This window comes from Sycon ciliatum, chromosome 1, assembly GCF_964019385.1.
Source record: "Sycon ciliatum chromosome 1, ocSycCili1.1, whole genome shotgun sequence".
Classification (NCBI taxonomy): domain Eukaryota; kingdom Metazoa; phylum Porifera; class Calcarea; order Leucosolenida; family Sycettidae; genus Sycon; species Sycon ciliatum.
The window spans coordinates 806586-820373 of NC_088643.1; the positions used below are offsets into that span (position 1 = coordinate 806586).

The following is a 13788-nucleotide window of genomic DNA, read 5'->3' on the forward strand; positions in this document are numbered from 1 at the left end:
TAGCTTAAAGGCTTATGGAGTCCTTTGCTGGCCACCTAATACATACCACCAGGTTGTGAGTCCCTATTTCTTTGTACTTCAAAATAAAGTTGATAAGAGTTGCTTTTGTGGCGAATCTGGCACCATAGGAAGCGTTAAGTTGGGTGGTTTCGGGATGGGGAAAATTCTGGCTGAGAGCTAGTTTATGAGAAAACAGCAAGCCAGGGCGGCAAGTAAGCGTAGAACAACGAATGCTTGAAAGTAGAATCGATGCACACGGGCAGTTTAGTGAGCTAGCTGCCATGCTTAGCTGACATCAGTGAAGGGAACGCTGCCCCGGGTCGTGTTTGCAACATGTGGTCGCATGCGCAGTGACAAGGCCAGCTCATCAGCTGTGGTATGGGTAAGGAACAAGTGCAACATGGACCCTATGCAAGATAGCAAGCTGAGAGGTTGTTACGTGACTGTTAACTACAGTTCATGCTTCGCTTAAACTGATATTTAACATGCATGCGCTCGTCATTACAGACCAGTGGAGAGCACACAACATATCCAGGATTTATGGAGTGCTGGATAAGCGAATCTGGGCATGTGCTGATCATACTAGTATGCTTTCTATCGTCCACCAATGTCTTGCTATTGTAGTCACATTTTGCTCTTTGTCCATCGCATCACGTTCATCCGCAAACACTTATCATAAATCCGTTATGAAATGTGGATTTAGTCTGTCCTGTTGGTGGCTATACTGAAAGTACTGACGCTTCGCCACTTGTTTATACAACATGTAACTATTGGTTGCGGCATTTGTGCTCAGTGAGAATACGCCCTCACAGATGATAATTATTGATATTGAATGGCCAAGGAATAATTTACAAGTACTGGCTTTACCAACCGTCGTGGCACATTGTACTTTTAAACCTGTAGTGTATGACTTGACTGGTGCATCCTGCCCTTTCCTTTGCCCCTTTCTCTAGTACGCAGGTTAGGGCTGTATGAGACGATGAACCACTGGAGCAACTGTACGGATCTGGTCTGTCCGCCTCCTTGTAGTCTACAGCGTGCCGCCATTCCAGCTGGTAAGATGTTCTTGTGTTACTTGTAGTTTTGAATGGGTAGATGGATGTTTTCTAATTGTCCGCAACTCCAACGCAGCCACTTTCACATTGAGGAAACTTCACTTCTCAACTCAAAACTCCAAAAACGGTCTCTTCACTGCAATTCGAATTAATATTAACGTTACACCAAATTTTCGGGCCTTGCCCATCATCAGTGTAATGAATGACAAGATATCCAAAAAATTGCATAGGTACTTACCGTATTATGTCTAATATAAGCACAGTCTCCTATAATAGCACGTCTCCAATAATAGAACACCTTGGGGCGGCATTAAAAAAATATAATGCTCAGTCTCCATTATAAGCACACTGTGTAAATTCATTATCTGTACCGGCGAAAAAACCCTGAAATGTGTGAATGTGTGTCTGACATGAATTTGGCATAGCAACATGCCTCTGAAATGAGGTTGAAATAATAATGGAACAATCTCCAATAAAGGAACGTCTCCATTAATTAAAAATAAAAAAATAAAGGACCGTGCTTATATTAGAGATAATACGCTATTGAACTACATGACTGCATGAAGATATAGTACCTACCAACCGTACCCGCACTTCCCAAACATCGACACACGTACACCAGACCTGCTCATCACGCACTGAAACACCACCGGCTGCACCAACCAGATCAACATTGGCTACAACTAGTACAAGTGAATATACGGGAAGCAGTTCGGATGGCTGGGCCGAAGTTGTACAGCGTCGGGTCACGTCCCGGTACGTGAAGCCTGTGGCCCCAGCTAACCCCAACATCCTTACAGGCGTAGAGAAAGTCGCGAAATCTGTGTTCTACGTGGGCAATGTCCACATGGAGTGTAGCGCTAACGCAATTACTGACTGGTGCAAGGACCGTGAGGTTGAGGTGCTCAATTGCAGTATTAGCGAATCCCGGACCTTTGGCACAGCATATGCACGACTGACTGTCCTAGCGACGGATGAAGGCAAAATACTCAGTGCAGGATTTTGGCCGGCAACAATTAGCCACACCGTCCGTAAGTGGCGTTTTGCCGACGGTACCAACGTGACTGAACGTGGTGGTGATAGTTCCTCGTCATAATCATGTTGTCTATGTCTTCCCTCAACTTGCATGCTACCCCATTCTACCCCAGATCAGAATCCGACCTAACGCTGATAACCATGAATTGTCGGTCTCTCGTCAATAAATTAGCTGAACTTTCGATTGTTCTGGAGAGCACTAAGCCAAGTATTGTTTGCCTCACGGAGACCTGGCTGTGCCCATCTGTTTCCGTGCATGTACCGGGCTATTCCTGTTTCAGAAGAGACAGACCAGCACACGAGAACAGAAATGCACACTCTTTCACTAGAGGATATGGTGGTGTCGCCGTGCTTGTCCGGACTGATGCTTTTCAACATATTCTCCACAGACCCGACCTGCAGCGTCAGGGCTGTGAATCTACCTGGGTGGAAGTTAAGTCTCAATGCACCCCTAACCCTATTCTTGTATGTTGCATGTATCGACCCCCTTCCCAAACGGCGGAACAATTGTCCTTCTTCTCGGATATGCTGGTCGATGCTATACAGTCCTCTTGCTATGACGAGTGTGACTTCTTCCTGACGGGGGATTTTAATGCCAAACATAATGATTGGTGCTCTTCTGACTCCACCTCTACAGCCGGTACCAACCTACAGACAGTTTTTTCAATGCTTGGGCTCCAACAACTAGTGAGTTTCCCAACATACACTTCATCAGCGGGTGCCAACTCATGTCTTGACCTTTTGGTAACCAACAAACCCCGACATGTCCTCTCAGTCGACCACGCAGCTCCTCTTGGCACATCTGATCATCTGCAGGTTGTTTGTACGCTCAACTATGCATCGTGCTCGACACCACAAGCGACTGCTAAATCGTCCCTCCATCCCCAGGCTCAGTACAGGTATAAACAAGTGCCTACCCGTGTCTGGCAGGTTGTGAATGAAGACTTGTCTAGGTTGGACTGGTCATTACTTCATCGGCATTCTGATGTTGATGATGCCATTGTCCTGTTTGATGCTTTACTACAGTCAGCATTCCATCGTCATCTGTTGCCTTACAAAGTTATTCCGCGGACAGGAGACTACATTAGGCCTCGTCCTACTATGCGGGATGCATCCCGACCCTGGATCACTCCGGACCTCAAGTGTGCTGTGAAACTGAAGCGAGATTTGTATAGCATTTATAGGAAATATCCAACCAGTGAAAACTTCATTGCCTTTAAGCGCAAGTGTAACGAAGTGAAATGTTTGTCACGTACCCTCCATCGTCAGTATGTACAGTCGGTTCATGCCACCCTGTCTTCCCATGATTGCCCTAGTCTCCATCAATTTCTCCGCCATCTCCGTAAGAACTGTAGTCGGGAGCCGATCCGATCAATGACAGCTTCAGACGGCACGGTAGCAACAGATCCTGCAGACATAGCAGACATATTGAACACGCAGTTTACGTCGTTTGGACTTCCTGACGACCCTACGTGGCCTATACCACCACTCACCCCTTCACCCTCAATACCTGCGTCCCTCCTATCATTGTCGACTGGTACAGCCCAAGTGAGGAAATATCTCCGTAATCTGAAAACTGGCAAGTCCCCTGGTCAAGACGGAATTACCAACGAAGTTTGGAGAGCTCTTGCTCCGTCTGTTGCCTATCCCGTGTCAATTATCTTGAATATGTCATTTCGTGAAGGGAAATTCCCAGCCATGTGGAAAACTGCGGTAGTCGTGGCCACCTACAAAAATAGAGGAACACGCACCACCCCCAGCAACTATCGCCCTATCTCATTGCTCTCTACTTTATCAAAAGTGTGCGAACGTGTTGTATATGACATCATTTATGATCATGTTCACATTTCACTTTCACCAGCACAGTCGGGCTTTTGTCGGGGTGACTCCACCAGGTACCAGGTTACCCGCCTCGTGCAAGACATCCACACCGCCCGGAACGCCCATAACCATGTTGGTTTAGTTTTCTTCGATCTCGCAAAGGCCTTCGACACTGTTTGGCACAGGGGTCTCTTAGCTAAGCTGCGAACAGTATATCGCATTGATGGCAAGGCTATCGGCTGGCTCTCATCGTATCTCTCTAACCGACATCAGCTTGTACGCCTCTCAACTGTGTTATCGGAGCTTTTACCCGTTACTTCTGGAGTCCCCCAGGGTTCAATCCTTGGGCCACTGCTATTTCTCCTGTATATTAATGACCTCCCCGATATTGCCCCTGGTGTCAGCCTTTTCGCTGACGACACAGCTCTGCTTTGCTCCAATGCTTGCCCTAAGCCATGCTATGCACGAAGCCATGCAAGATAGCATTGGGAAAGTTATAACCTGGATGCATGATTGGAAGTTGCAGCCAAACGTTGATAAAGCGGCAGCTATGTACATTTCCCCTTCTCCCCCTTCCCTGCCACTTTGTTTTCCTTCTTCAAGTGTTGCTATTCGTATTGTTGAAGAGCATAAGCATCTTGGCGTTATTATTGACTCTAAATTGTCGTGGTCACCCCATGTGCACTATGTCTGCAAGCGCACAAGCTCCATCCTTGGGGCTCTTCAAACCCACTGTAGACATCTTCCTCTTTCTTGCAAACGCTTGTTTTATCGTTGCTATATATTGCCCTTACTTGACTACTGTGATACTGCTTGGTCTGGCATAACTACTACTGTATTGAACAAGCTAGAAACCCATAACCGCATGCTCCTTAAAATCTTATTTAGCAAAGATCGTCGCTTTCCCTCCGCTAGTCTTTACGAAATTGCCAAGATCAGTCCCCTTTCCACTCGACATAAGTACCACCTCTGTGTTCTCATACATAAAATATTACTAAATAAAATACCCTTGCATATGCAGGCTTATAATTGGTTCTCCGAAACACGGAATACCCGGAACTCACTCAGTCTCCCACGCGCTGCCTCCACCCTATTCACTAGATCCCCGATCTTTGCTGGCTATGTGTTTTGGGCAACATTACCAACGCAGGCCAAGACCAGCACGTCGATGGATAATTTTGTTGCTAAAATCTCTGCTCAATTATAGGTTTCATGTATATCCTGCTGGCTTGTCTCCTCCTTTGCCTTCTTTGCCTCTTATTTGTATTCTTTTATCTGTTTTACTGCTGTGGTTGGCTTTCACCCTTGTCTCAGTTTTATTGGCCGTCATCATGATGTGCCATGAGATAATGATATAAATACAAAAAAATACCTATGTAATGAAGATATAGTACCTATGTAATGAAGATATAGTACCTATGCAATGAAGATATAGTACCTATGTAATGAAGATATAGTACCTATGCAATGAAGATATAGTACCTATGCAATGAAGATATAGTACCTATGCAATGAAGATATAGTACCTATGCAATGAAGATATAGTACCTATGCAATGAAGATATAGTACCTATGCAATGGATATTTTGTCATTCATTACCCTGATGATGGGCCAGGCCCGAAAATTTGGTTGAATGTAAAATGCCGGCTTTGAGTATCAAAGCCAAGTTAGCCCACGCGGGCACATGCGCAGTGATGGTCTCATGATGCATATCATTTAAAGTGATTATTCTGTGCTGAGTATGGTCTGTAACCCAGCCGGCTAAGAAATTCCGGTGGGCTGTGGTGGCCGATTACGACACCGAGTTGGTGTTCGGAGGTCCTCTGGAGCAAGACCGACCTGGACTTGTATGCTTGTTGTTTTACGGGCCAGTCCCTACCCAATTGCTCTTCTTGCCACAAGCCCGGTAACCTCGCTGCCTCCTGCTTGTTTAGCCCACGTGGCCGGCAGCCACCATCGGCTGCTAGAGCTTGTGATGCGGTCAACCGCGGTCGGTGTAATTTTCGCTCCTGCCGATTTCGTCATGTGTGCTCCTCCTGTGGCGCGGGAGACCATCCACGCAGCCAATGTACTGCCTACGGCATTGCCAGCAAGTCCCCGTAGCGTGCCTTCGGATTCTCCCTTGTCTGAGCATCGCCCGTTTACTCCTGTTCATGTCGCCTCCCGGTCGGATGAGCTCCAGTTCCATACTGACAGGGATTTCGTGGCAACACTCCTCAATGGCCTCCGTCATGTCTTCCGCATTGGTTATACTGGTCACCGCTCTTCCCTCGTTAGCTCTAACCTTGTTTCCTCCTATGACAATCCTGATATTGTGAGTGAGTACTTGGCCAAAGAATGTGCTCGTGGCCATACAGCTGGTCCGTTCCTCCGGCCTCCCTGTGTTCCATTTCATTTCGCTGGTATTGGTGTCGTCCCCAAGAAGTCAGGTGGCCACCGACTTATTGTGCATTTGTCTGCTCCTACGGGCCACAGCATTAATGACTGTATTCCAGCTGACCGCTTCAGCCTTATGTATATATCTGTGGACGACATCGTTCGGCATGTGATTCCTCACTCCTCAGGGAAAGGGTTCTCTAATGTTTAAAGTGGATATTCATCACGCGTTCGTAATATTCCGGTCCACCCTTATGATTGGCACATGCTGGGCATGGTGTGGCAGGGTGTGGCAGGGTGTGGCAGGGTGTGGCAGGGTGTGGCAGGGTGTGGCAGGGTGTGGCAGGGTGTGGCATGGTGTGGCACGGTGTGGCACGGTGTGGCAGGGTGTGGCAGGGTCGTTATTACGTTGATAAGGTCCTCCCATTTGGGATGCGATCCTCACCGGCCTTCTTCAATGTTCTCGCCGATGCTGTGTGCTGGATCCTGCGGCACAATTATTCGATTCTCTCCCTGGAACATTATCTTGATGACTACATTGGTGTTGCCCCTCCGAGCTCTGCGCTCCCTCTCTCCACAGCGGCTATTCAGATGGCTACAGTTCTCCAAGTCTTTGGTAACCTTGGCATCCCTGTTGCGTCCGGTCCTGGCAAGGTGGGTGGCCCCGCCACCGTGGTGACCATTTTTGATATTGAGGTCGACAGCGTGGAGCAGGTCATGCGGCTCCCCGATGAGAAGTTGTCTGCTCTGCACTCAGCCCTGGCTGCCTGGTCTGCTCGCACTAGTTGCACAAAGCGGGAGCTGCTGTCTTTCATAAGCACACTTTCATTTGCTGCCAAGGTGGTGCCTCCTGGTCGGACTTTCATCCGGCGCCTCATCGACTTTAGCTGCACCACTCCCTCCCTGCAGTCTACCATTACCCTCGATGCCAAAGCTCGCTTGGACATAGCATGGTGGCGTCGGTTTGCTGCCACTTGGAATGGCCGTTCATTCTTTCATGACCTCGAGTGGTCCCCATCCCCTGATCTTGATCACTTTACCGATGTACCATGTTTGTAACGATGTACCCGTTTGATGTTGCCGGGTGACATGTTTTCCAATTGTGCTTGTTACAAATTGCCGTGCTGTGCGCGTTATGACGCGATAAGAATTATGAGCCATGCTTTGGCTTGTTGTGCCCAATGGCTCTTGCTAACACGGCAATTTGCTATCATTGGTGATATTTCAAAGAGTGACAAATGTGAAAAAAAAGATAATAGCAAACCCCCAGAACTACTTGTACGTTCTGCTTGGTGTGCTGGTGCGAGCAAGTTTTGCAAGCATACTGCAATGTGGAATACATGCGTGTGTATGCGTGTGTATACATAATATTATTATGCATGGCCACAAGGCCTAGTGGGTGTGTGCACGAAAACTTGGGTGTGTGTAATTTGAATCGCAGTGAAGGGACCATTTTTGGAGTTTCGAACTAGAAAAGTGAAGTTTCCTAAAATAGATCGATCTTGTATGGTTGTGGATAACTGAATTGTGTTCTGGTCATTCTGGGCTTGACCACGCAAATCATAATGCTGTGGACTTTTCCATAATTATACTGGCGTTCAGAAGTGCATTCACGTGGCTAGTCAGTGAAGGAACTGTTACTGTACACAAATGAAAAATTGAAAACATACCGAGATCTGTGGTCACGCAGTACATGTCCATGGCTGTATACACTGCCATACCTGGGGCACACAAACTGAGTATAGGGTGTTGGATCCTGGCTATGCCAGACATACCACGTCACCTTTCGGTGTTTGATGGCACACTCCTTCCACATGACTTTGTGAAAAAAGAAAACAAATGCATTTCTCTCGCAATGCCACTTAAAAGGGGACCGTGTCCCTCGCTGTACCGTTCCCTGGTTTAGCCACCAGAAGATGTCTGTGACTGAGCTACAAAGCCATTGTATTGTTTTTGTGCAGCGGAACAAGCCACGGGAATGCTGCCTCTGCCTGGGAATAATGTTAGTGCTGGTGCTGGATCTGCTGGTGCAACGCCACTGCCCCGTATTCCTAATCTCGGTCTGCGTAATGGTTCGGCTGTGCGAAGCAGTTCGCCGAACAATGGCATGCTCCCTTTTGATGGCAATCACATCGGTTCAGCTACTTCACGTTTTGGCATACGTGGTGGTAGTACTGGCATGTTTCCCAATGCTGGGTTGCCTACAGGTCATGTTGGTGCTGGCAATATGCAACAGGCAAGTGCTCACCCCATGTCCAATAATGATCATAGCTTGACACTACGGTAGATTTATCCACGGCGTGTGTCGATCTACATTAAGCTGTTGTGTAGCTGCTGTCTTCATTGATTGTTTTCTTCCTTTTTCCTAGAGGTGTTCAATGTTGCCATTCTACTTCTCCCTCTTGCCGTTTACCAGTCTGTGGTATTTGGCTTGTGTTCCGTAGAGGCTCTGTTGGTTTGGTTTGGTTTTTATTGTTTCAGTTCGTTGCCTCAACAGTACAAATATCAAGAGGGACGAACGAAAAGAGAAAATAAAACAGAGCAGAGACTGTTACATGCACACTCTGTGAACATTCTCCCCTTCCCAATATGTTGAAAGGTAACATCGAAAAGCAGTTATATTTCTCGCCGGCCAAGTGGAGCGAAAAAAATTCACGGTTCGCGTGAGACTCGGTTTATCTTCATGCTTCACCGATAGGTGTGGGTAATCTTGTGAAACTTAATCGTGCTGGGGATAGCAGGGCCTGCTCTAGACATTCAACACAGCCCGGTCAGAGTGTACCTGGCGCATGCAGGCCAGCCGGGTCAGATCATCCGGCAGAAAAGCAACCAAAGCCTGCTCAAAACGCACGAAAACAGAAAGGCGAATTTATTACCGGAAATCGGAAATTTTAGAGAAGGCGAACTATCAAAGTCTGCAAACATAGAAGGTAAACGATATTACGCGAATGCAAAGTAGTTCCTTTGGATTCTGATTTAACAATTTAAAAAAAAGGAATTCAGTTTTCTAATTAGTGCTAGTAGCAGGGCAAACATGTTCACATAATAGAGCACTGGGCGGGGGGGGGGGGGGGGCCTGCAGCACCTTGTGGAGTGGCTGCTTGCTGCCACTGCATCACCTGCATGGCCAAGCCGACTGGCATCTGCTGCACCATCTGTTGAAAGGCTTCAGCAGACTGGAGAACTGGTGGAGTTGCAACTGCTGCTGCTGCTGCTGGTGCTGCTGTTGCTGGTGGCGCTGTTGCTGTTGTATTAAGTCCGGTGCAGACTAAAATAATGATTACCTGAGCGTATGTCGAAAGCTAGGATGGAGCCGAGCAGCGTGCCGATAATTCGAAGCAGTGAGTTCTTACCTTTCAACCACGCATCGCGACCAAATCCACCGCCGCTCGTCTTCCTTTGGAAATGCGTCTTGCACAAAGCGCATGACATGGATAGACTGGCATGGTCGTAGTCCAGCCAGGGTCGACCTTTCTTCCAAGAGTCTTGGAAAGAGTGATTTCTTTTTCTCTTCGCTGCGGACTCCATCACCAAATCACCAGTCGGCTGAAAACTTGCAACTGTGTTAAAAGCTATAGCCAAAGTTACGCTTTTGACTGCCTGCCCCATCGACTTTGAATGTCCTGACTTCCTGCTCGCCGCTGGCCAGATCGCGCTCGAACCAGTTGACCCCAGTTGACCCTAGCCGAGTTTGTCGCGTGTAAGTTGTAGCTAGACTGTAATGTGTACGGTTGCGCTAGATTTGCTACAGATGGGGTCCGCGAGTCGTAAAATACCGGTATTTTAGGAATCCATTGTCAGTTTGAGAAATTTTTCAGCCGGGTCAGACTGGACCCGGTGATATCTGTTCAGCCAGGTCGAGCAGTTCCCCAGCCGGGCGCGTGACCCGGCTGACCCGGCTCTCCAGCAGGCCCTGGATAGACCATTGCAATTATTGGTCTTCAACGAGGAATTCCTAGTAAGCGCAAGTCATCAGCTTGCGTTGATTACGTCCCTGCCCTTTGTACTAGGGGTGAAACGAGTGCCAAAATCGAGGACTCGAGTACTCTTTGAAAAAACGAGCGAGTATTCGAGCGAGTACGAGTATTTTACTGACAACATAAAACAATGTACTGCACACATTTTTGTAACACTGAACGTAGTACACCTGATGCACATGTAGTCTTGCATGCAGCCAAGTGCAGGAAATAGTCTGAACTACTGTCTTTTGCTGGTTAGTACTTGAAGTAGGGACAAGCAAAAATTTCGCGCTTGCATGGGCTATGAGTACTGGTACATGGTCAGAGTAACAGAAATGCTTGATGTATATGCATACTGTACACTGTACATAGGATACTTCGAGTATTTTGCGAAACGAGTACTCGCTCGTTTCAAATTTTCGAGCGAGCGCTCGAGGATTCAATATACTCGTTTCACCCCTACTTTGTGCACACCGCCCGTCGTGCACAAAGTCAAAGACCGAAAAAAATCCCATTCACTGCATCCATGTTTTCCTCGTGCCAGGCCACGAGTTCCCAATTAACTGTGGGTCGCAGCACGGCTGGAAAAAATTCTTCCACTTCCAAGCAGGACTTGCACTTGGTACCCTCCGTTTCTCAATCATGGTCTAGACCATCCCACTATGCGGAGCGAGTGAGGCGAGAAATGATTTCTCTTGCGAATATGGCATCCGATGTTTTCTCTTTTTGTTGCTGTTCTTTTTGCCTGACTTCTTCAGTCACTTTTTTTGTGTCTCACCAGTGTTCCTACCCTCCCACCCTTCATATCTGCCCATCTTCTTCCCTTTCTTTCTTGGCTGTAGATATTATGTTGTGCCTGTTTTTATGCTGCTATGTTGCCACTTGGGGGTGTACAACCGGTTTTTTCCCTCATTCATGCGTCCGTCGGCGGGAGGGATTTTTCCCGGCTGGCTCGGTCCAGAGAAATTAATCTGACGGTCCCAAGTATAGACATCGGCTCGAAAATCACATGGATTATGCTTTTCAGTATGCTGGAAATATGCTCTGAAAATTACTAAATTATGCTCAAATTATGCTTAATGACACTGTGCTCTTTCATGTTTATAAATGCCACTAAAATGTATAGAATGTGTACTCGGGATCAAATGTGGACTTCCGGAGAGAACTGCATGGAAGAAGATCTACAATTATAGTCTCAGCTATGGAGAAGGAACCAGGATACAGCAATAGGCACTGCAACATCAATACAAGCATACAAGTAATTATGTACAGAAATAATAGAATAGAATGCAGTAACTTATGCATGACACTGCACTGCATTGACAACATGACTTCAGATATGCATTTGGGAAAAGTATGTGCAAGAAATTTGAAAGGGCCTGATGTAGGTCTATTTATAGGAGGATTCCCCTGCCTTTGTAACAAACAAAGCGTTAAAGGGGAAGTATACCCTAAAATCAAATTTTCACCAGTTGTAGTCTTCTGGGTGCTGAGTTGAATGGTCTTGGTCCGAGGAAGCTGAGACGCTCCCTTCCTACTTGAATCCCAATCGAACTCGCGCACTTCCACCGAAACTGGGTGACTGCGCCCTACTAGATGGGGATTTGTATGCAAAATGTCACTAAAAGCGCCATTTCGTTCTTATATAAGCACGGATGACCGCGATTGGCCAATATGTTGTAGTCTTTTGGACGCTGAGTCGACTGGTTTTGGTCTGAAAAAGCTGCGATGCAGCGTTCCTCCTTTATTCCCAATCGAACATGGTTGAAGAAGCGGTCACGTGCTCCTGGGTGCCCAAATCACCTGGTCACCGCGCCAGCAGGCGACAACTTTCACACCAAGGTTCAACTCGAGTGACAGGACTGCACCCAATAAAGGTCAAACAGGCTAGTAAGTTGTACCCTGCAGGCACGGTGACCAGGTGACTGGTGTACGCAGGAGCACGTGACCGCTTGTTCAACCATGTTAGATTGGGAATAAAGGAGGAACGCTGCATCGCAGCCTTTTCGGACCAAAACCAGTCGACTACAACATATGGGCCAATCGCGGTCATCCGTGCTTATAAAGAACGAAATGGCGCTTTTAGTGACATTTTGCATACAAATCCCCATCTAGTAGGGCGCAGTCACCCAGTTACGGTGGAAGTGCGCGAGTTCGATTGGGAATAAAGGAGGAAGGGAGCGTCTCAGCTTCCTCGGACCAAGACCATTCAACTCAGCACCCCGAAGACTACAACTGGTGAAATTTGATTTCAGGGTATACTTCCCCTTTAACGAACTCTGGACGGTGAACTTTTGGCCTTTGACGCCCTAAACATTACACATCTGTTACATTTACAGATCAGGCCCTTTCACGGAGCAGTGTCAAATATAATACCGTGGTATGGTACGGGTGGCGGTCTGAAGTCCCGTCATGACAGCTCTCGCCTCGCCAAGGGTTTTCTTGTTCCATGGGTGGAAGAGACTGGAAATGAGAATACAGTTAGACAGAGTAGGGAAAGCAGCACTTAGCTGCTTCAGTTTTTGTGAGCCGAGGCCAAACAGCACCTTCGTGTAGAGCGGGAACGTACAATGTTCGTTCGCTCCGAAGTCAAATAAAAAAAGTCAATATTATCCAGGATTTTGAACGGTATCGTCTCGACGTGCTTGGCCTTACCGAGACATGGCTGAGTGGTGATGGAGTCGACGTTCTAGACAACGGCCATACCCTGATCGCGCAGGGGGGGGGGGGCGTCGTCTCGGGCTGGTGTCGGAATTCTGGTAAAATTTATATAATAAGAGTTGCCTCGTATCAGTGCCACTCGGAGCGAGTCGTGTCAATCAGAATCAAGCTCTGCTCGCGCCGTGACAGCAGGTCCATCACAGTGATATGCTGCTAATCGCCGACTCTGCGGAGTTCCACGTCAAACCCCGCAGAGGCAGAGAACTTCTATTCACTATTGAGTAGTATTGTCAAAGACGTACCCAAGCAGCGAGATGAAGTTTGGGTGTTGGGAGATATGAATGCAAAAATTGGCAGTTCAAGAAACGGGACCCAGGGCCCCGTTGGTAGCTATGCCATGCCAAGCACTTAGTATCAAATTCAAATGGAGAGCGGCTTCTTGAGATTTGCGAGGACTACCAACTAGTGCTGTGCAACACCCTATTCAAACACCGCCTCCATCACAGAGCTACTTGATTCGCGGATGGACTGACCAGATCCAACGGAGAACCAGTGAGGAACATGATAGATTATTTATTTTTTATTTATTTATTGCAACATCTCAAGACTCGGCGGAAACACCGGCCAATATTACGAGAGTGGGTGATTGCCAACCACGGCGATAAATAGAAATAAGGGGAGGGAAAAAGAAAGAGTAGCAAAACGAACAGCAACAACAACTCCGTAAAGAAAGATAATGTCAAATAAAAACAGTGAAAAACACAGAGACGCAAAGGACATGTGGATAATGAGCTATGCATGTCGTAGTAAATAAGGGGCGGCACGGATCTTAAACAGGCGGAGTGAGGTCAGGTCCTTAACTTCTCTGGGTAGAGTGAGC

The 13788-nt window shown here is 47.4% G+C and overlaps 1 protein-coding gene across 1 annotated transcript in view; it reads left to right on the forward strand.

Moving 5' to 3' along the window:
- Window positions 1-8864, forward strand: part of LOC135806764 (uncharacterized) — a 55961-nt gene extending 47097 nt beyond the window's left edge. Inside the window, exons 11-12 of the mRNA XM_065320988.1 lie at window positions 954-1055; window positions 8250-8864. Of these exons, the coding sequence (XP_065177060.1) occupies window positions 954-1055; window positions 8250-8575 (428 nt within the window). The 3' untranslated portion in view covers window positions 8576-8864. The remainder of the gene's footprint in view (window positions 1-953; window positions 1056-8249) is intronic.
- The last annotated feature ends 4924 nt before the right edge of the window (window positions 8865-13788 follow it).